At 29.9% G+C, this 25512-nt stretch overlaps 2 protein-coding genes across 3 annotated transcripts; one reads left to right on the forward strand and one right to left on the reverse strand.

Moving 5' to 3' along the window:
• Vinc (vinculin) lies at positions 1-18577 on the forward strand. Its single transcript, XM_011499760.1, is given in 17 exon segments — positions 1-220; positions 6887-6994; positions 7070-7215; positions 8236-8512; positions 9082-9282; positions 9417-9605; positions 9607-9664; positions 10175-10407; positions 11265-11631; positions 12637-13065; positions 13511-13602; positions 13681-13786; positions 14155-14226; positions 14846-14970; positions 15893-16132; positions 16402-16492; positions 18070-18577. Coding segments are annotated over 17 exon segments (2961 nt in total). The 5' UTR covers positions 1-163; the 3' UTR covers positions 18240-18577.
• A 1115-nt stretch (positions 18578-19692) lies between these two features.
• Positions 19693-21077, reverse strand: Taf8 (TBP-associated factor 8). 2 transcript variants are annotated; one of them, XM_011499761.1, is made up of 5 exons: positions 20815-21077; positions 20444-20730; positions 20158-20308; positions 19928-20080; positions 19693-19875 (listed from the first exon to the last, which is right to left on the reverse strand). In XM_011499761.1, the coding sequence occupies exons 1-5, from the start codon at positions 20942-20944 to the stop codon at positions 19718-19720; spliced, it is 879 nt and encodes a 292-aa protein (XP_011498063.1). In that variant the 5' UTR covers positions 20945-21077; the 3' UTR covers positions 19693-19717. The 2 variants fall into 2 exon arrangements, with proteins under 2 accessions (XP_011498063.1, XP_011498064.1); XM_011499762.1 differs by having other exon boundaries at positions 19693-19872; positions 20815-21076.
• Positions 21078-25512: the final 4435 nt, after the last annotated feature.

The following is a 25512-nucleotide window of genomic DNA, read 5'->3' on the forward strand; positions in this document are numbered from 1 at the left end:
TCGCTGATTTTTTAGCTTCGTTATCCGTTTTTAGCTAAATATTTGATTTGTTTGTTCATTTATTAGTGCACAATTTGGCGTCGGATCGCTCGATAGTGCTCGCTCGCTCGCTCGTTCAGCCCACTTCTTGAGCAGACAGGATTTGCACCGCTGATTTGGAAAAATGCCGGTCTTTCATACGAAAACCATCGAGAGCATCCTCGATCCTGTTGCACAACAGGTAATTGCAATTAACCAAAATTCAGATCTAACAAACGAAGAGGATAAAGCTCCTCGTGACCTTGTGCGCGCCTCCACGGATGCTGATGCACAGTGTTGTATAAACTTCTGTTTACGCCAGTCCAGCCGTCAGCAGACAGACGGCTCGATGAAGACGGCCGGTGGACGCGGGGCGGGACGGGGGGTTACGCGCAACGGCGAATGGAGGGGGGGAGGCTGGTTTTTTAACTCAATTGCCAATCGCTTCACATTGTCCCTTATCGGTTTGGTACTAGACCCTCTAACGACATGCATAATTTCCGTAGCTGCTCGTCCATTCGCCAGTAGTGTCTCTTATTCTCGGCGCAATGTTAAAAGACGCAGTGCCTGTTTATCTTTTACCGAATAATCTATGCCTTGCGTGCCATGATACATACGCTCGCTACATACACACATATGAGAGTGACATCATGCCCTCCACGTAGATCGTCGTCGCGCGCTCAACTGAAAAGCCAACTAACATTGAATATTGCCGCCGTTGCTACTAGTGCAGCAGGGTTGCCTTGGTTGCCGTTGCCTTTGCTGTTACTGTTGCTATTGTTATTACTATCGTTATTGTTATTGCCGCATTATTCAATACTATAAATACTCTCAATATTAATTTATTAACATTTTATTATATACAAAGTATGTAATACAAAAATGTTATACAAAATATTAACAATTACTACTATTATTGCTTCTATTCCAACTACCTTTATTACTAGTAGTATTACTACTACTACAACTAATACAAATACTACTACTACTACTAATAATAATAATAATAATAATAATAATAATAATATTACTACTACTAATAATTAAGTTAATACTGATTACTGTTATTACTGTTCTTACTACTATTGCTTCTGCTACTACTACTATTAATACTACTACTACTACTAAACTACTACTGCTGTTGCTGCTGCTACTCTGCTACTGCTACTGCTACTACTGTTGTTGCGAACGTTGATTTTTATAATAATGATGGCGGTGATGGTGATGATAATGATGATGGTGGTGATGATGATGATGATGATAATGATAATATTCAAAAGCGTTTAAACATATTACTGTAGAATCTCCTCGAAATATTGATAGAAGGACGATCAAAAGTTTCGTTCGGTTGAGGCTGTCCGTCTTTCTAAGGCACGTCTAAAAATGGTTATTCGGCTACGAAAGCCAACGACACCACGCGATATTTCGCAATATTTCTTTAAAATACAACTGCCGCAACTGCATTCGACGAGGCGCGATTCAGCGCCACGTTCTCTTACGGCTTTTGCAATTGCTTGACGGGGAGTAAGGAACGTCGTTTTCTCGCGCATGCTGTCGTCGCTGCATAAAAAAAAAAAGAAAGAACATTTGTATGTGTGTGGGTGGGTGTGGGGTTGATGTCTGGCGATTGCCCAATGCCTGGGAAAAAGAAAGATAGACGTTAAACGATAGACGGTATGGACTTCGGAAAGGGCCACACCCGCTTTCGGCTGGGTCGTTAAAATTGGAAATTCTGTAATTATGAGTGAGCACGAGGGCTCTAAAAATACATGGGGTTAAAATAAGACACCTTGGGTTCTTAAAGGCGCGAAATAGTTTGTATATGCCGCTGTATCCATGCCCCCCCTCTCTCTCTCTCTCTTTCTCTCTCTCTCTCTCTCTGTGTTTCAATCTGCTTTGTGTATGCGTGCGCGCGCAAGAGGAAAGGCATGAGAGGAGGAGAGAGAAATGTTTGGTGGAAGCCAAAGAACCGATTACACAATGGATTGGCAAATGTGGGTTTACTCGGCTATAAATTCGTATACGTATATCCTCATGCGCATGTATGCGTATAGAGTGAGAAACGGAGTGCGTTTGTTAATCCACCAATCTTTTACTTATAGCTTGAGATAGATATGTGTGATCCCTGTCAGAGAGGTGTAAACAAGCCTTCGACTCACATCGCTGATCTCGCCCACCTGATATATAATATTAATGAATAATTTTTACTATGATGATTTAATTGAACTACGATTCCCATAGCAAGAGAATTATATGGACATGTCATAACTTTCCTTTCCATTTGGCTTCGTAAAGGAGGAGGCAAATAATACTTATTTTTCATTCATTGGATATTTCAACTTGTAACATACGAACGAAAACTTACATCTTACATTAGTAAACTAAATGAATCGTTAATTCTAATTATTCTAAACTCAATAACTTAATAAATAATAAAGTTATTTGTTAGGAAATGCAATATTTTTCCTCTACAGTTGAAAATATACTCGCGATAGGCAATGTAATGAAAGAGTATTTTTAAGTAGAATACTGCTCTTTAAAACTAAAATTGGATTAATCTATGTCAAGAGTATTATAATTCTGATTGCGTATTCAAAGAAACCTCGACAAAAGGTCAGATATTACTTAAATGTCATAAATAAAAATAGAATTCCACTAAGAATATCAAACAGATAAGCAATAATTGTTTTATTCACTGTGCCGAAGAAAATTCTAATATGTTTGTTTTGTAAAAGATGTAAATTTAATTAATTTCACATAAACTCATTGAACAATAAGGAAATGAAATTCTTACAAAATTGAGTCTTCCTTCAAAATAAATATAAGTAAAAATTAAAAATTGTTTTGGGTAAAGTATGACAGAGACTACAAATTCCAAAGATTGATTTGTTTATTATACATACAACATATTTATTTGTCAATCGTTAAGTCATATACTTTTAATGTCTATAAAATTTTATTTATTGTAAAAATTAATATAAGTAAATACATATTTTCAAAATATATGCATATTAATTTAATTTTAATAGTTAATTAAAAAATAGTATAGAGTATTATTTTCATAAAATCGGCTATTCAATGTTACAATATACTAAGCAGTTAGCCTAGTTATCGTTTATAATGATATTTAAAAAAACATTAAAATATAAATTGATATAAATTAATAAAAACAACAAATAAATTTAAATTTAAATACCTCTAAAATAGTAACTAATCGCGCGCTCACTCACACACACACACACGCGCGCGCGCGCGCGTTTTTTATAAGCAAATGTATTTATAGCACAGCACGTAACTTCATTTTTATTGAGTATTGATGTGAAATTTGTAGAAGTTGGTAATTAATCATTATTTCTGAGCATATTAATATAAAATCTTTAATTTGAAAAATTGTCTATTTCAAAAGCTTTTAAAATTCTCATATTACTTAAGGATATCTAACATTAAAATCTAATAATGAAACATAATACATGTTAGAGCTGTAAAAAGTGAAGGTAATCGAACTAAATTCTAAAAAATATTATTATATTTCTATAGATAATTAAAGAAATTTACCTATAATCGATGAAATAAATAAATAAATGATTTATAAAATAAAAATATTATAAATCTTTTAATAATTAATTTTCGATAAATATTTATAAGCTTCATATGCCGTATATTTGCTATTAAATTAATTATTAAAAATCTTAATATTATTTAATATATAAATATGGATATGTAAAGCCTAATTAGTTATAGAACGATAAATTAAAATATCATTTCTTGATCGTATTAATATTCAGTAAATGTTTGATTTTGCCTTCAACTTTTGAAATATTAATTGAAACTATAACTTTCATGAAATATGGATTAAAGGAGTCATTCAAATGTTATCTTAATGCTGTAATTTACATCTTCCAATAATTATTATTTAAACAATTTTCTTTCTATAGACTTGGTCATTGAATATTTTACAATAAATTCATATAAAATTAAGATAAATGATTACCACAAAATAATTACCATAAATTACCAAAAATAAATAAATAGATTATATTTAATTGAAAATTTTTACTTAATTCGATTTATTTAAACACTAATCTGATTTTAATTATGAATGTTCATTTAACAATGAATATATTTTCATTTATAATAATTTAAAAAAAAGCAAAAATATTATATAATGTTTTTAATATTTACAATATAAAATATTTTATTGCAAAGACTTCTTCGGTTATGAAATATCATTGTTTGAATTAGACATTAAATATTAAAGAGACCTTTAAAATGTACTCAGTAGTGAAATTTGACAGTCACTTAAATAACGATTAATAAATTATAACAAAAACATTACTTTCTAACTAGTAGTAAAATTTATCGCCAATATTATTATTCGGACTAATACTAACTTTGCACGATAGTAAATTTATGAAAAGGGCCAATACTGCAAATATAAATGAATTTAGCATTTTATTGTTGTTTATACCAGTATGTTTGTTTTTACACGTATTATAATATTTAGAACCTAGTCTATTAATTTTGTTTATTTTACATAAAAATGAATAAATTATTAAATTCAATCGCGAGTGATGAAATTTTCCAATTTAGTATATTTTAATGAAGTAATGTTTATTATATTTATACTATGCTTTACAAATATATACAAAAATAATCACTTTTTAATAGACTCAAAGTGATATTTCTTGAGAATATTTTTATCGTTACATTGTGTTAATAATTTATTGATAATAAAACAATATTCACATCAAATATAAACTTCATATTAAGTTCTATGAAAACATTTTATTTTATTGTAAATATTTTTATTATTGGCGAAATATTATCTATATAAAGATATTTATTAAAATCAAAAGTAATATCTTATTCTTTATTTTTTATTCGTTCTTTTTGTTTTAATTGTCAATCGCGGTATAGGAAAAAATTTAGTCAACGTACTAATAAGTTTGTTAAGTGGTAACACTGATGCTCAAGTTAGACGAGAAATCTATATATACATGTGCTTTTCCTGTTATGTTCTTGATTCGATTTTACTCAATTTTCTGCAATTCTATATGTACATATATATGCCCTTTTTTCTCTTCATTTTTCTACAAACATATATTAATATATATATATATATATATATATATATATATATAAGTGCATACTTACGGTTATTTAGAAATATATCACAATATAATAATATAATAGCTCTCATTGATTATTTACAAAAAGAAATTCATCTATTTCTGTCCTATTTCGCATTAATATAACACATTATTTTCTGCGTTCTTATCGTTGAAATGTTAAGGAAATAATTGATGCTTTATTTTATCGCATAATATATAAAGTATTAATACAAAATATTTTATGAATATATTATATTAACAATATATTATTTTACAATAATATATATTATGACATTTCTTAAAGTTTATGAGTTCCTATAAGTTTTCGATAATTTAAATTCTACAAGTCAATAAGAAAAATTCATAAAAAACATAAAACAATATAATTTTATAAATAAATAAATCAATATCAAAAATATAATGCAATTGTATTGAAATTCTGGAAATATTCTATTTATTTAATAACGTAATATTAAAAAAAAAAATAAATACACGTATGTTTTTTCATTCAATTATTACCTATGCAGGTATTATAAACAAAATTTAAATTAAAATTAAGAATTGAAGAGCATTTGTCATTTAATTTTTATTAAAACGAAGGAGAAGAAAAAATAGGGTTTTTAAAAGTTTTTGTCAATTGACTAAAGAACTTTGAAAGTAACATAAACAATATTATCGTAGAAGTAAAAGTAATCACAATTATTAATGGTTATTAAAATTAAAATTTATTTATTAAAATGTATCGCATAAAAATATATTGCAATTGATCATTATTATATGATTACCAATAACAACATTTAATATAATAATAATTATTATATAATAATCTTTTGTACTTATTACTAGGCTTCTGTAGTGACAAATTTTTATATTGATATTTATTGAATACTTAATGAACAACAAGTACAATATGTTATCTTGTCAATTATTTAAAAATAATTACATTTTCTGTACATAAAATAGCCAATCATCGTACACGACAAACAATTAGCAATATAATTGAAAATTAGAACTTTCCTCTTACAAAGCTTTGCTTCATATTACATTCGGTAATGTATTTGAAATTCATTCTTTTATGAATATATAACGTGGTAGATATGGTTATAAAAATACCATCAATGTTATTTATTTTTACTTTACAATTTTTATCCAAATACTTTTGTCATTTTTCCAAATATAATAAAGTAAAATAGAAACCAAAATATAAATAAATAATAATACAAGTTAAAGTCTTTAGAAAGTCGTTTTTAAGTAAAATATAAATTTTATTATATTATATTGTTATAACACCATTTTTAGAATAATACTATATTAAGAATGAAATGCCTTAATTTTAAATAATTTTTCAATTTTTTACAAATAAAATCAATTTTATAATTCTTTATTGCTTAAATGGTCATTTTACTCAAATAATACATGAATTTGTTTAAGTGCAATAATTTAATATCAGCCGTTTTAAAAATATTTGTATTTGAATTGAAAAATAAAATACATTATCAATTCGTCGAATAAGTTTAAAAATTAAGAGTTGAAAATTACCTTTTAACAATGATTATTATACAATGGATAATTTATAACTTGATAAGGATTTGTTAAAGCAGATGATTAATACCTAATTTGAAAAATATATTTCCAATAAAATATATCGTTCATAAAAAATCTTTATTTTATGTCAAAATAACCATTGAATTATTATTAAAGTAATGGAATATAAATATAATGATATAATATAATTCATTATATTCATTATATTTCAGGTATCGAGGCTAGTTATATTACATGAAGAGGCTGAAGATGGGAATGCAATGCCAGATTTGGAAAGACCTGTTAAGGCTGTCAGTATGGCTGTTGCAAATCTTGTGAAGGTATTAATTATTTAATGATTATTCATTATTTCTGAAATATTTATGAAATACTTTTTGAAAAATCTTTGTTTTTAGGTCGGTAAGGAGACAATTAATTCTTCGGATGATGCTTTGCTTAAACAAGATATGCCAGGTTCATTAAAGCGCGTTGAAGGTGCCTCTCATCTTTTAGAAGAAGCTTCCGTAATGTTAAAAAATGATCCTTACTCCAGTTCAGCCAGGTAATATTTTCATCATCAAATTTTATTTACATATACTAAAGTCAAAATTATAAATTCACATTTGGTGTATTGGTAAATTTAAATTACTGTAGTAATTAAATACACTACTGCGTGTAATATAAGTTTTAGAATATATTATATAACACTATATAAACAATTTCTCAATTTTAATTAAATTTATTATTTTATATTTATATCACTTCTACAAGTATAGTACGATTACTACTACTTACACGTATAAAATGTCATACAGGTATGTTTATGAAAAAAATGAATTATTATTGAATTATTAACGCTTTATTGCTAAGGTTGATGTCTTAGTTTGAGTAGTTTTTTTTTATTTTTAACAGTATATTTTTATTAATTCAAGACATTGCATGATTAAACAGGTTTATCGATGTTGATACACAGAATGTTATATTTTTCATCAATAAATGGCCAACGATATTAATAAATTAAACTTTAAAAATACACGCTTTCGTGCATTTAAGAAAGACAAGCGACTCAGTTGACCCCGAAATGTAAATACAGTGGCTAAACATTTAATAACAGAAAGTGACATATGGTGGGTCATGATGACAACAAATACATGACTCAGACATTAGTAATTACATGATAATTCATTTGACCTTATATCAGATATTTCAGTCAAAAAATTTTTTATTAACATTTATGCCGAATTTTTATTAATACATAAACAAAAGTCAATTATCATTTCTACTATTTTACTTAAAAACATTATGACACAAATAATCTACATTGCACTTTAAATAAAACATAATATACATCTAATCTAATAATTTTAATTATATTTTATATACCTCTAAAAAGTAAAGTATATAAATGATTAACATCAATGCCGCTCACAATAGATTTTTGAGACGATGAAGCAGCAAGAGTTGATTTAAACTGATTTGTAACCCTAATTCTATTTTATATAGCTCTAAAAATGATTAAATATTATTATTCTTTTTTTAATTTACAAATTTATTTAATTTGTAATATATATTTTATTTTTAGAAAAAAATTAATAGAAGGTTCTCGAGGTATACTGCAAGGCACAAGTTCATTATTATTATGTTTTGACGAAAGCGAAGTTCGTAAAATTATTCGAGAGTGCAAACGTGTTCTCGACTATTTGGCAATTGCCGAAGTTATTGAAACAATGGAAGATCTAGTACATTTCTTAAAAAATTTAAGTCCATGCCTTAGCAAAGTTTCTAGAGAAGTAAGCGCTCGAGAAAAAGAATTAACCCATCAAGTGCATAGGGAAATTCTCATTAGATGTTTGGATCAGGTAAAATTTTATCATACTCTATTAGTAAATTTTTATATGTTATAATGAGTAGCTATTATATTAATATAATTAAAAAATATATAATCTTTTAATTATTTTTATAACAATATGTTTATATTAAATTCACAATAAAATAATAATTGTTAATATTAAATAAAACGTCATTATTATTGTTGTTATTATGAGAACTTTATTTATTCAACCAAATAAAATACATCAGCAAAATTTCACGTGTTATAATTTATTCTCGATTCAACACTTTATTTTTCAACTTTTCGTGTCATAATAGCGATGATAAACAAGCGCTCTTTTTTTATTTGTTTTTTCAATATTTAACGAGGTGTCAATAATTATACTGTGTCTTGCTTAATATCTACCTTCTCTTCTAATATTCAAATTATTTATGTAAATTTTAACATACATATTACCCATTTAGGATAATATTATCCGATAATATAAATAAAATAACAATTAATCAACGATAGATAATAATTTAATTTTTAATTTTAATTTGATTAAATATGTCTTGACTTACGATAGATAAATTTCTTACATTTCCTACAACATAGGTAAAAACTCTAGCGCCAATTCTCATATGTTCAATGAAAATCTTTATTCATATAATTTCGAGTGGCGGTAAAGGTGCTGAAGAGGCTGCGGAGAACCGTAATTACTTATCTGGTCGAATGTCTGAGGAGATAAATGAAATTATTCGCGTACTCCAGCTAACAACATATGACGAGGACGAATGGGACGCCGATCAATTGACGGTATGATATTTATGTCACAGCAGAAATCATTCGTTAGTAGGCCAACTGAGAAAAATTGCTAACTATTATATAAGTGAGAGAGCGAGAGAGAGAGAGAGAGAGAGAGTGAGCAAAATTTTAATATCAATTTATAGGTATTGAAAAAAGCTCAGAGCGCAATAGAATCGCGCGTGAAACCGGCTTTCGATTGGCTGGATAATGGCAATGCATTAAGAGGCGGAGTCGGCGAAAAGGGCTTGAGGCAAATAATTGAGCAAGCTGGACGATTAGCAAATCGATATTTGCCACCTTCCCAAGCTGATCCAATCTCGAAATTATCCTCTCAATTGACAATTGACCACAATGACCGACGCTCTTTGCGAATTGCGTCAAAATGATAAAGGTACGATGCTTATTCTGCATTATATTCAAATTACATATGCAAATTATCCCGATAAATTTAAAATTATTATACTTTCAAGCATTGTTTAAGTTTCAATCGATCAATTAATATATTATTTTAATAATAAAAAAAGCTATTTATTTTTATATGTTTAATCAAGTATTTTAATAGAATTTCAACTACGTCTTTGAACATATGATTCATATTTTCTTGGACAACGTACGTAAATGTTTTCACGATACTTTAATGTCTACTTTCATGTCTACGATAATATAAGAATAAAACCCTTATAATATATATTAATATAATCTACACACATTAGTTATATAAAAATGTAAGAATATAACGTTTATATAGTCTTTAAATTTGAATTTTCAAATGATAAAACTCTTATAAAATGTGGATTAGACTCCTTATAGACTCACATTAATGATTAAGAGATGTGCATGTACTTAATCATAATAAAAATAGATGCATAAATACACAATTCGTTATTAATCGCATGTCCAGGAACATCGCCTCAGGGTGAAGCTCTGGCTCGAGGAATTAAAGAGAAGGTCAACGAGCTACGTTCTAACATCTCATCAGCGATTGTCGCGGCTGATAAGTCTGGCACAGTGCAGACCGCCCATACCGTCGCCGGTAGACTGGAACAAGCTAATAAGTGGTTACTGAATCCTCAGCACGACGACAAAGGTCTTGGCCAAAAAGCCATTGCTTTAATTATTCACGAGGGGAAAAAGGTAACTGCTTGAAAGGGTAATTCATTTCATACTTTGCACTTAGCTACTCTAACGTATAAGTCGCTTGGCAATTTTAATTTTATTCTGTATTCCACGTGTCGAACGTAGAATCACGATTACATATGTGAAATAAGCCTTGGAACTTTATTAATCGTATTGGTAATAGAGCTTCAGTCGTCCAATCGATGCTACTCTTGGGAATATACGTGTAATAAATAATCGTTTTACTTGAAATATCAATTGATATTATTTTTTCTAATTTATTTGATGTTATTAGAATATTATCCGTATAAAATAATTTTAATTTAATTTAAAGGGAGTTGCAATTATGTACTGCGATTAAAAATAATATAAGCAGTGAAAAATAATGCAAATACATATTTTTCCAAATTTACATCCCGTGACAGTGCTTACCAATGTACGCAACTCATTATAAGCTTACGTTCTTTTATTATTATAATTATTATTATTACGAATGTTTTGATTGAATCATCACTATCTAAATTAAAAAATTATTTGAAAATAAAGATTTAGAAACACTTTTAACGATATATAACAATTAATTATTTATTTTATTTAATTACAATTTAAATGAAGTAAACATTTTTTAATATAGTATCTTTAAAACATAATTAATCTCTTCAAGTGATAAGCATTTTAATTTTACAAAAAGTATCTATCAAATAATCACTCTATTTAAAATACAATCTTTCAGTTATAAAAGTCATTTAAAAACATTATTATTTATTTCATCCTCAAAGCGATTTCATAAAAACAAAGATCCCGTACATTTCTGGAATGAAGGACCTTTTAAATTTCTTAAGAACGGTATATTAAAAATCAGGCGTTATGCACAGGTCGCGGAGGGCCTACCCGGCATACATAAAGCCGAGATCCTGCAGTTATGCGATGAGGTGGACAATTTATCGCACCAACTGGGCGATTTATGTGCTCGTGGCGAAGGCAACAGTCCGCGCGCCCAGGAGATCGCCCGCCAACTTTCACAAAAACTCCACGAACTTAAGAATAAAATACAGCAGGCGGTCGTATCGCGCGTAGTCGAGGACTTCATTGACATCACCACTCCTCTGAAACAATTCACCGAAGCCGTATTGGCGCCGGAAGGTACACCAGGACGCGAGCAGAACTTCAATGATAAAACCTTGGCATTGCAGAACTTCTCTAACAGAGCCGCCAAGACTGCTAGAATGGTAGCTGCTGGTGGTGAGTTAGCATTTTCCTTCTCATCGCATACCTGAGAAACAATAATGCCAATACGGTAACTTTCATATGTTTTGTTTATATGTTATTCTCCTCTTGAGAAGTGAAGAATTTTATAATTACTTTCCAAGAATTTCAATTGTTTCGAAAATATTTAGCTTATACTCAATTCCATCAACTACAGTTCCAACATATTTCTCCAATATGTTCATTAAAACGAATGAAATTATTTATATCTGAAAATTTTTAAATTACTTAAGATCAAACGAATTTTTTTTGTTTTTGTTCTTTTATTAAGCCTCTCTAGATTACTATATCGATACAATGTCTCGTGTGCCAAAACATTGAAAATAAGTTTTATCTAACAATAGATTTACATTTATTTTACTACATAAGGTAGCAAAATTTCAATTATTATTCTAATTACAAATTATAACCATAAAATATGTTTAAACATATTGGTCCAAGTATATTTAATAATTATATGATCGCCGTATTGTTTTATGAAGCTTATCAAAATTAATATATAAATAAATCAACAGTGCTAATTATCAAATTAAAAGATTGTATTCATAAACTTGTAATTAAAGTATTCCAAGTTATTGCCTCGATGCACATTTATCTAAGACATTACTATTTATATATATATATATATATATATATATATATATAAACTATATGATACGAAAGCAATTACAATATTTCTTAAATAAAAATCAATTACTGAAGTATTAAAACCAATTATACTAACAGAGTATCCATTCCAACCTACATAATTTCAATTATGTAACTTCTATACATAACTTCAATTCAGTGGTATTAAAATGTTCAGGCAGCGGAGGTAACAAGAAACTCGCATACGAAAGCAATTACAATATTTCTTAAATAAAAATCAATTACTGAAGTATTAAAACCAATTATACTAACAGAGTATCCATTCCAACCTACATAATTTCAATTATGTAACTTCTATACATAACTTCAATTCAGTGGTATTAAAATGTTCAGGCAGCGGAGGTAACAAGAAACTCGCCGAGTCCCTTACGGCTACTGCCTCGCAGTTGGAATCTCTAACACCTCAACTGATCAACGCCGGTCGCATCCGAATGACATATCCGGAGAGCAAAGCAGCCGACGAGCATTTTGAGAATCTGCGCCAACAATATGCCGATACGATACAGCGTGCCAGGGGTCTTTGCGACGAGGCTACCGACAGTGCAGATTTTATCAAGGCCTCAGAGGAGCAAATGAAAAAACACACGATTCTGTGCGAAGACGCAATTGCTAGAAACAACCCTCAAAAAATGGTGGATAATACCTCCGCAATTGCTAGATTGGCCAACAGAGTTATACTTGTGGCCAAACAGGAGAGCGACAATAGCGAGGATCTATCATTTATACAGAGGGTCAATCATGCAGCTGATCTTCTACAGAATTGTAAGCATTGCCTCTTAAGTTGCTAGAATCGTTTGGAAAATGTATTAAAATATGATAATATATCTAATGCTTCGTAGGACTTTTAAATGCAATTATCATTATCAATTTGAGGTGAGCTGGTTGAAAGGTCTAAACTCGTTAAAATTCCTTTAAATTCTCTACCTATCTCTACCTAATTCTAAGTATTACATTAACCAAATAAAATAGATTATAATGTTAATTACAACGAATTTATTATTATTTATTGTATTTCATTATCTTAAAGAAATCTTGTTATTAATATATAATTACATAAATGTATTGTTGCTCGTATGTGTATGCTTATACACAATAAATTTTTTGTATCTTTCAAAAATATCAGGCAAGCTCCATTTATAAATGTAAATATAATAAATTACTTTTCTCAACTCTAATAAGAAAATACCTGTTGCGTGACTTTTTTCAGGCGTAACACCAATGGTCCAGGACGCCAAGGCCGTCGCAATGAATATAAACGATGGTCCGTCGATATCACGTTGGCGTGACAGTAACAGAGCGGTAAGTGCACCATTGATTAAACATGTTTTACCATTTGATTTTCCATCATTTGATTTACATGGCTGGTTTTGTATATAGCTGTTGGCAGGTGTGGGTCAGGTGCGAAATGCAATCGAACCAGAAGGAGTATCACCTGTGCCTCCAGTGCCTCCCAATCTATCACAGCTGCGGATCAATGATGGAGGTATTGTCACTTTATTTATTCTCACCCTGTTTGCCGCGATATTAAATACCCACGATTAAAGCGATATCTGCGTAACATTAAATAGAATAAATTCAAAAAAATTTTAAACATTTAAAAAAAAATTTGTTTGTAATTTTTTATTATAATTATTTTGGTTTAATTATATATTTTTATTATTATTTTAAATTAATTAAAATACTTTATGCAAAGAAAATAAATAATAAATAAAATCTTTAAAAAAAAAAAATAAAACTACATTGTACATGAATTATAATTTAAAATAATCTGTAAAACCTGATATTTATACAATATATTTGTATAAAATGAAATTTTAAGTTATCTTAAAAATTAATGGAATATTTTATCAGGAGATAGTCCTGACTATGCGAACCAGAAATATCTACCTAGAGATGAAAGTCAAAGGGCCAATAGATATAGAGGTAATTCGTTGTAAACAACATCGCTGCATTATATAATATATTGATATCTTCATTGGCATGAAAAGAAATTTACTTATGCAAAATCGTAATTGTATTTAACGTGTTTTTTTTTTTAATTAATTGTGTTATTTATGCATATTAATATAGCACAGTTATGCAATATTTTTAGTTGCTTTTTATCAATGAATTTATATTAACTAAAACATTTGGTAACGATTGAAGTGTTTTATATAACCGAAAAGAATATATTTATTAAAACATGAATTAACCTTCTAAATGATCTATAGCTTTGCCGAATTTATGAATACAACATAATTATCATTTCATCATGAATAATATTATCACCAATTATTGCTAATACTTTAAAATTCAAATTTTTTGTAAAAAGATGTGCGCGCGTGCGCGCGTGTGTGTGTATGTGTGTGTGTGTGTGTGTGTGTGTGGCTATAATTTAGCCAAAGGAGAAATTTGTATCAATCTAGAAATCTATTGTTAATAATAAGAGACAGCTGTAACGTATAATGATATAAATATATACCATAATTATATTTAATCTATTGAATCATATACGTGCAGAAATCAAAAAAATTTTAATCTAATGTAAATGTATATTTGACAGACATGGCTCCACCACGTCCGCCATTACCTAGTGGAGAAGTTCCGCCACCTAGACCACCACCACCAGAGACCGACGATGAAGATGAAATGTTCATGCATGCTCCTCAGCCAAACCAACCAATTATGGTGAATTAATAAAGAGATATTTTGCCGAGAACAAATACTTGAACCATCATAGCATTTACTATAATTAATACCACTATTTCATCATGATACAACAAATCTAGTATCCAGGCTACTATTTTAAATATCTATTACATTAATATTTTTAAACTTAAATTTATGATAATCGATACTTTTAATAATCGATGTTTACTATCTTTCATTTGAAAATTTAAACATCATCTGAAATTTCATTTCATATATAGCTATAAATTTTTTATAATACCCTTTACCCTCTAAAAGTTTTAATTGAATCTATATAAATAATTGTATAAATCGAGATATTCAATTTTGTATTGCCCCTATGCTATTAAAAATTCAAATATATATATAAATGATATTTATGAGCAAACAATAGCACGAAATATAAGTATTCAGATTAGCTGATTTATGAAAAATATACAATTGAATAATTTCTATTCAATTTCATGTACAATATACCGTAGTTTAATTTTTATTATTACATAAATTTTTCTCATAAATAATAAATTTTAGAAAGTTTTAATTGTATATCAGATAATAATGATTTTATGTTGATTATTACTATTTCCAAATAATATCAATCTACAAAATATTATAAAAGTAACAAGGAATTAAAAATTAATTTTTTTATATATCTTCAATATTTACATATTTATTCATTGTGCTATTAAAAAGCTCCCTAAATATCAAAGAATATGTAATATATATTTTGTTCGACACACCCGACGAAAAACTGTAGGCTTTTTCTTTAAAAAAATGTCATTACTTTTTTTTGTATTTTTACAGGCTTCTTACTTTTTTTACAATGAAGATTATGCAATTGGATACAGTATATTTTAAGGGCTGTCTTAAGGATGCTTAAGATTATTAGTCAAAGTTATAATATTAAATATTTTATTTATAGATGGCAGCTCATGGTCTTCATCAAGAAGTTCGACAGTGGTCTAGTAAGGATAACGAAATCATCGCTGCTGCTAAGAAAATGGCCATTCTGATGGGAAGATTGTCTGGTCTTGTAAGAGGTGAAGGTGGTAATAAGCGAGATTTAATAGCTTGTGCTAAAGCCATCGCAGAGGCTTCTCAGGAGGTTACACGGTTGGCCAAAGAACTCGCTAGAGAATGTACCGACAAACGTATTCGTACTGTTAGTATAATACATTATTATTACTCTCATTCTTGCTATTATTATTGTTGTTATTGTTATTGTTATTATTATTATTATTATTATTATTATTCTATAAAATAACAGTTTTACAAATATTCATTTTTAAGCATTTTCCGTTTACTATACGCATAGATTTTTAATATAAAGATACATATTTATGAATTTATGGAAGATTAATTAGTTGTAAAAATTGTTTAATTTTGTTATTCAATTGAGAATCTAATACCTATTTTTTTTTTTTTATACAGAACCTTCTTCAAGTTTGCGAACGTATTCCAACTATTGGAACCCAACTTAAAATTTTATCAACCGTTAAAGCAACGATGCTCGGCGCTCAAGGTAACCTGACTAAAAGATACATTTCAATAATTTGAAACGATACGGCAAATCTACTAAAAGAATTAAAAAGAGCTATCAACTAAATAATTAATTAATAAATACTAACAAATTAATTCTTTATACTTAGAAACGCTCCCCACATGGGAAGAACTGATGTTATATGGTAAAGCCCAGTTGAAAAATGATTATTAAACAAAATTTAGTATTAATTTCGTATATTGCATATTTAGTATTTAGATAATTAAATTGTAGTTTAAAGATAATATAATTCGTTTAAGAAAAATTATTTTTTGTGTAAATTGGAAATTGAAAGTATAGATACGTCGATTCTATTAAAAACTGCAAATAATTTACACACATTTTTGTTTAATTTATATAGTAGACATTTGTCTACTCATTTCTAACACACATAAATAAACAGTTTGAATGTAAAACTATATTTTAATTTACGTCTGATTTAAATTCATTCTAAAATTTTGGAGAATTTGAATTAATAATTTTTGGGAAAATTATTTGCAGATTTCATTAATAAAATTAATTTATATTAATTATAATCATTATATAATTGTAGATGATCTTTTTATGACATCAGTTAATTTAGATTGAATCGTAACATTGTTTTAATTAGATATATTTATTCCTTATTTAAATACGATTGATAATTTCAGTATTACATATTCCTTGATTTATAAAAATAGTAATTGCATGTTATGACATATATGTGTATATATATATATAAATGTATTTATGATTTGACTTGACGCAAGGAACATATTCTTTTCCCATATGATGTAATTATTTATATTACGCGTAGTTTTTTGTTTATGACTGAATTTTTATTGAATCTATGATTTCAGTAACACGTGAATGTTATATTAATATTTATAATATATATGCATGTAAACATCCCTATATAAACCTATACAATCAAATAGCTTCAATAGGCTTAGATATTTTAATATAATTTTACGTATATTTTATTTCCAATTATTTAATACAAAAATTCCATTAATATATAGTAATGTGTCCTGTGTATCAAGCTTACAAAACAGGACTTGCTTATATTACAAAATATAAAAATAAAATTATTTATTTGCCTATATTCTGGGTGTAGTTTGATTGATGCTGAGTGATCTAATAGCATGTAATATTTAATAAGTTTTAAGTAGTATAATTTATACGTAATGAAATAATATACAATTTTCCATTTTTAAATGTAAATGTAGAAAAAGCTTAAAAAAAAAATAAAAATTTATACGCGTTTACTTTTCTTGTGCATGTCTCTATTTCCGAGAAAAAAAATGAATTTTTACACATTAAAATATATTGCTAATAGTGGACAAAATAATATTATTAAAAGTTTGTTTTTTTTTTAAATGGTTAATATATCTTAATATTGTCTGAATATTTAAAAACACTTTCATTACTGCAAAATTAAAAAAAAAACGAAAATTGTAATACATATTACACATAAAAACTTCATCCCAATTGCACAAAATAAAAAAAATTGCACATAATCGAGAGCTCTTCATTCCAATGTATTCCAACTCTAAAGTGCCTTGTTTAAAAAAATGCAGGTACCGAGGAGGACCAGGAGGCAACGGATATGCTCGTCGGCAACGCTCAGAATCTCATGCAAAGTGTCAAGGAGACTGTTCGTGCGGCTGAGTGTGCAAGCATTAAGATTAGAACAGCTTCGGGCATGAAATTACGTTGGGTCCGCCGGCAGCCATGGTACCAGTATTAAGACTATCTCCTCTCGCCACTGCCGACTTCGCATTGTCTTGTCTAATATATTTCACAGCAATTTTCTCATGCCATATTAAGAATAGCGATATTTTAGATAATTGTTTTGATAATGAGTTTTTTGTTTCTTGATACTCGAGACGGAGTTGGGATCCTTTAACCGCTGAATAGGTTCCTAATTTTAGGTTCCAAGAAATTTTTATGTTGATTCTTTTAGGGGAATACTTTATATATTCGAAGAGTAACGATATATGCTTCATCGTAGAGTATTCAACATTCCGTTGATAAGGTGTATCAGCGCCAATACTAAGAATAATTAAAAGCAAGAGTACTAGTTGCAAAAGTACTAATTGTAAGAGTATAGAGAATTAAAAGAAAGCAATCAATATGTAGATAAATATATCGAAATATTTTTAGTAAATATTGTTGTTTTAAATAGTCAAGTCATTAAAAGTACCTTTCTTGTTCAGCACAATTAAAATTTTTAACTTAATTTCCAAATAATTCTAAATATTACAAGATTGTATGAATTAGATTTAATTTTGTGCTCGACTCGAGTAAATTTGAAAATATTAATTAGAACTGATTTGCGGTCAATTTAATCAACTATCTATCTATATATATATATATATATATATATATATATATATATATATATATATATAAATGTATATATATAACCAATTTCGTTTCGATGTTATTACTAATTGAATGAATGAGTACTAATGCGAATATAGGATACACGAACTACGCGATGCTTCCATTTTCATGTACTTACAATCTAGGGGCACACGTGAATTTAGTAATAAGATGATAATAGTACATTTTATTCTTGAAATGTAAGAACGCTATTTTTTATAAATATGCAAGTGATAGTTCGATATAATCGACTATTTATTTTTCTATTTTGACAAATGTGCAATACAATCGAAAGTTAATTAAAACTTCCTTTGCCAGAAGCCTTATTACCGATAAAAATATGGTGCTACGATATAGTAAAAATCGATCGTATAGGCTTAATCGTAGAAACGTGTACTTGTATCAAGCTTGCAGAATAAAATAAACCTTCATCTACTTACAATTTTGACCAATCAAATATCCGTCCCCACAGATCGGATAGGAATGTTTTGAAACGTAATTTTATATTTATTGTTCATAAAAATAATGAAATACATTGTAACCTATTATAGATACAAGTAATGTAATAAAACATTTTAATAAATTAATCGACTCGTGGTTTTATAATTTCTTATGCTCTTACTTATAAAAATATCTATACAATACTTACAAGTTAACAAGGAAATATTGCTAAAAATATATTTAACTTTTCGACATTATTATGGAATTATATATTGATTTTTTTTTAATTAAATAAAGGATATTTATTAGAGACTATTAATTCACGATTTTAGAAAATAAAATATTATAAAATTTATTATTTTAACGATATTTCCTCATATGTACAATTTATTATTTACATTAAAAACTCAAAACTCCACTTTCATTTGCTCTTGACATATGTGGCAATTTATTTTTTGGAATTTTCCCAGGCCTTAAATATGGATTGTCTATCACATCCGCTTGTGTATTAGACTCTTCACTTTGTTCAACGTTGTCTTTTTGATTATTGTTTCCTGCTAACAAATATTATGTAGAAAAATAAATAAAAAATGTATTTATATGGTATACCTTCTTTATTTCCATCTTTCGACTTATTTTCTGGCTCTTTTTCTTTCTTTTTCTTAACAGGACTTGCTTCTAAATCGCTATCGGAATCAAAGATTTGATCTTGTGGTAGAAGGGCAGAAAGATAGCTAGGAAATTGTGGTACACATCCTATTACTAAACAATTGTAAAAGTGAATTAAAAGTCACAGTTAATAAAAAACTATTTCAAATATAAATAAATGAATTGCTTACAAGGGAACATGCTATTATCATCTTTCAGAAATAAACTATGTGTTTTTCCAGTTTTTGCTGTAAACCTTGTTAATGCTCTTTCAATATCTCTCTTCTGCGTTGCAGCCTTTTCTCTTATAGCTTCATATTCCGTTACTGGTTGTTTATGTGTCTATGTAAAAATAAGATAATAAAAAATATTGAAAGAATATTTCATTTGCATTAAGATATATATATATATATATATATATATATATATATATATATATATATTTATAAGATAATAGACTCATTTTAAAATACATACTGGTGTTCTAATATATGCGTGAGGATCAGGTAGCGGTGGCAAATGACTAGGTATATGAGATGGGTGATTTTGTTTAACACCCGCTTGTAATATATTTAACTGCTTTGTTAGAGTTTGCTGTTGAAGAGGAGGTAATAGTGTTCTATTAGCTCGTAGTCCGTACAAATGCATGTTATCCATTCTGATACCTGCATTAACTAAAGCAAGAAGTACATCGGCTACAAGTATCTCTGTCCTACCGGAGAGTTCACAATAATTTCGGGCTGATTCGCCAATTTCACATAATACTAAAAAAAAATTGAAATTGCAATAAGATATTTAAAAAGATAAATGAACTTAATGACTTTTGAGGTTATAAAATCAAAGTATACATGATTGTAACATTTCTGTTAGAGTTTCTAACGCTCCTTTTTCACATGATTCGAAACCGCACTCGGTTAATATACTGCAAATTGCATGACTTAATATTTTTCTTCGAGTACTTGATGTTTGAACATCCATGTTTGTTTACGAAATTTATCTCTACAATTCCAAAAGCCTTACAAGCGCACAATCACAAATTGACTAAACTCATATCAATCAATTAATGAAATACGTTAAAAACATTTCAAACACAACAATTGCCAACCCCATATGGATGTAAATCCACCATTAAGTAGCATCCAATAATTAAAATCTTTTTGTTAAGATCGTAGCAACATACTGAGATACGACAGTATGCTCGTCAAGTTTCCGTAATATTGACGAATAAAAAAAAATTATAAAATAACATGAGAATGAGAGGCGCGAATTTAAAAATCAAATTGTTTAATATACTTAACATGTAACTGTATTCTGTACTAATAATTTCCGTAAGAATTTTTAATCGTTATTATATTTCGTAAATATTTGTTTCAATATATTTATATATATATATATATATTAACAATATAAATAAGTATACTCCTTTTTACAAAATTATAATTAGTATAATACGTTGACATTGAATATTTCAAACGCAGAAATTTAAGTAAAAAAAACTTGAGTTATATGTCCTTTATAGTATATCTTCTGGTTTTTTATTTTTATTGTTTGTAATGTTTTACAAACTAACAAAAAGTAATTGCAACATTTATACATTTTCTAAACTTTACTCGTAATTTAATTTTGTAATCGACTTTTGTTTTAATAGTTTTTACTTTTCTAAAATCTACCAACAACAACACCGACTATAATGTTAATAATAATATTGATAGTTATAATAATGATAATAATGATAATAAAAATAATAATAGTGATTATGATAATAGTAATAATAATAATACTAATACTACTACTACTACTACTACTACTACTACTACTACTACTACTACTACTACTACTACTACTACTACTACTACTACTACTACTACTACTACTACTACTACTACTACTACTACTACTACTACTACTACTACTACTACTACTACTACTACTACTACTACTACTACTACTACTACTACTACTACTACTACTACTACTACTACTACTACTACTACTACTACTACTACTACTACTACTACTACTACTTAACAATAACAACAAAAACAAGAATGATGATTAGAAAAATGATAGACAAAGTTTGAATAATAGCACGAGTGACATTAATCAATCGCAATTACTACTGCAGCATTTCGTCCGTGGGTATATCGCTTCAAATTTTCGTAAAAAATAAATAATAACGTCGTATAATATTTAGAACTTATCTGTTAAATAATTTAAAACAGAATTTCAAAAATGAATCGAGTAGCAATTAAATGTGTACGGGGTTCTTGATCGTCGTATGAGTAAATCGCATAATGTCGAATCGAACTCGGAATCGAAGCGCCGGTGGTATTCGTTCGATTCATGGCTCGTAAACGCTAGTCGCGCGATCGCATGGATGGATGTATGGGAATGGCGAGTGGTAAGAGCGAGAAAACACGGGCGAGAATAATCGAGTTTGTAGCCCGAAAGCGCGAGGTACAGGAATCAGGCAAACATAATCTATCGGCCTTATCGAATGCGAAAGTATCTCCTAGATGCGGCCGGGCCGCGTCTAACCTCATTCGCGAGGTTTGTCTTGCTCGCGCCCGTGGCAAATATCTCGCACCTCTCACTCTGCTGCTCTATTCTTCTTTTGGCGCGAGGGCACTTTTAACATGACTTCACCTAACCCTTTGTCGCCAAAGACTTTTGTCGATCGAATAGAGTCGGCTAAACGTCGGGAGAGCAGGAGACTACAGCTGGTGTAGCTGCCGTTCGACGCTCTCGCCCTTTCTCTCGCACTTGTTGAACCAATCGAGCGTCGTTGCAGCCGCACCCGTGTGCGGTGCTGGGATACACCCGCGCGTAACACTGCACCATGGAAACGTAACGGTCGACGGTTCGAGACTAGGCTTCCAGAATTCACGAAACAGACTCGGGGATGAGTCAAGGCGCGCTTCTCCTCGCGACTCCACAAGTCGCTAATTTACCACGTTGGGAGGCGTTACCCCAACGGATAATCAGGCGATCAATTATGAATACCATTAGGAAATGGTCAAAATTCTAATGCTATTTTGCAATTCGCTAATCAATATTGTCGTTAATGCACAAGTATAACAATAATAGCAACGACTTTGAAATTTTAATACTCCAATGTTTTTTTGAAGGTACGCGATATTATATTGTGGGGGACGTTTGAGCGAGTTATTTGGTAGCCATTCGAATGAGATGTGTGTACGAGGACTCCTTGATTAAGCTTAATTTAAGTAGTAACGAAGGGATTACAAGCGGATAAACAACAATTGTCGTCAAGTTGCTTGCTAATTTATTGCAGCCGATATCTGAAATTGCTTTAATAAAACAATGTGACTTTTATGAAATGTTATCGTATAATATTATTATTATATTATATGCGTTAAAACAAGAGAAGTGTCTTACGATAAAACCAAAAAGAAGAGCATTGAAAAAAAAGCAAACGGGAGAAGTCGACTTTACGAATGAATAAAGCTTGAATAAACTTTATTCCCTTTTACGCCAATATTAACTAATCGATTAATCATAATAATATCGAGAAGAAGTAGTAGTAAGTAGTACATCGTTGATATGCAGTAGTATTGCTCGGAACAAAGCCGTGAAGAATAAAAAGCTTAGTTGAAGTAGTTGGCGGGTGGGCGGTTCTTTGGTCCACGTTGGAGTGGGTGGTGGAGTGGGTGGCGGAGCAGATGGGGAGGGGGCGGCGCAGAGAGCCGGGGCCGAGAAGAAGGAAAAAAGTGGGGCGTACTGATGCGCGAAGCGGCCACTCCGCGACGCTCCCCTTTCATTAGGAGCGCATGAGAAGGGAAGAGGTACCCAACCGATCCGAGCTCGTGAACTTCTTTGGCGGCTGCTTCCCTGATCAAGGGGGTCCCCCGGAACTGGCCTGCCCCACGCGCCTCACGTCAGCGTCGGCGTCGGCGTCGGCATCCGTGTTGGCGACCGTGTCGGCATCAACATCGACGTCAATGTCAACGTCAGTGTCGGCATCGACGTCACTCCCTCTCTCTCACTCTCTGTCCTACTACTATGCCTTCCATTTCCATTTGTTCACGAACTTGGCCTCGGCTAAGCGACTGTGCCATACGTAACTTAGGCTCATTCATTCATTGCGACGGTCTGCTCCATCGATCGCTGACGCATAATGGCCAATGTCTCTCTCTCTCTCTCTCTCTCTCTCTCTCTCTCTCTCGCTGCACCCTTCTTTTAGGCATGTGCTTCTCATATTAAACCGTGTGTATCAATGTGCGGCAGTGTTATTTATTTGTCATACGCGCCGATGATTGTCCGATGACGTCCTCGAAAGGCCCTCGATAATCTGGAAAGCGGTAGGCGCCGGTGCATTGGCAAAACTTTGACGAAGGAGAATGTGGTGAAGGGCGGTCGTGTCGTACTCCCCAGGGGCTTCGGCGCTTATCGATGGCGCGCAATTGCGACTTGGCGCGTGGCTCCGGCCCCAGTCTGGCGATGCTTGCCTGATCCGCGAGGAGCTTGACGGTGTAGAAACCGGTCAAGGAATGCGTGTAATGCGTATACGTACACGTCACGTCTACGGGGACCCCGGCATCACGGACGTACCGACCCCGCGTACGTGTCTCCTCCTCCTCTCTGTATACGTGATACTCGGCGCCTCGAGTCCGCCTTTGCGTTCCTGCTCAACTTCTTCACACCCGTCCTTCTTTTTCTCTTTTTCCATTCTCTTCACCCTTTTCTACGGGTGCACTTACTCTCCAATTTATTTTTTAATTATTACATTTATTAACATATTCTGATCCAAACGTTCATTGTCTCCAAAACGCATTTCTTCGCCCTCTCTCTCTCTCTCTCTCTATATATATATATATATATATATATTTACTTCAATTTACACATCAAGAACCGAATTAATAAACGAAATTGATTATTACTATCAAAACACACCAAATAACCTTTTAATATACAAACTCCCTGGAGATCGTGATCTCTGCATATTAGAATAATAGCTCTCACATTTTCTTAAAGTTTTAGTTTAACGGCGATATAAAATCTCTTTCTTTTGTGTATATAGAAAATATAAATCTTATATATACTTATAATAAATTATGGCTATGAAAATTTTAAGAATATTGAATATTTAATTCATTAAACATTATTAAAAAGAAAAAAAAAAGAAAAAAAATCTCGTTATATAAACTGTATGAATATTATATTAATATATTAATATTAAATGTATAAATACCGTGAATACATTTAGTTGTGAAAGTTCGACTAATTATCAAGTCGACGTCGACTCTCATTTTCTAGCTCCACGACTGACTCATCTGAGTCATTTTTTACATTTGCCAGATATATCCACCTAAACCTATAGAGGAAGAGTAAAAAAAAAACAAAGAAAATAAAAATCAACCTCTATATAACTTAAATTTGAGGATTTTCATTAAAAAAATATGGAATAAGAGAAATAATGATAACCGTTGGAGAGAAATGTTGGTTCATATTTTATTCATACTGTTAAGTCGATATTTTTCACAAACAGAAAGAAAACTTGTAGTGATAAAATAAAGCATATAATT

Source organism: Ceratosolen solmsi, unplaced genomic scaffold (assembly GCF_000503995.2).
Source record: "Ceratosolen solmsi marchali unplaced genomic scaffold, CerSol_1.0 scaffold35, whole genome shotgun sequence".
Classification (NCBI taxonomy): domain Eukaryota; kingdom Metazoa; phylum Arthropoda; class Insecta; order Hymenoptera; family Agaonidae; genus Ceratosolen; species Ceratosolen solmsi.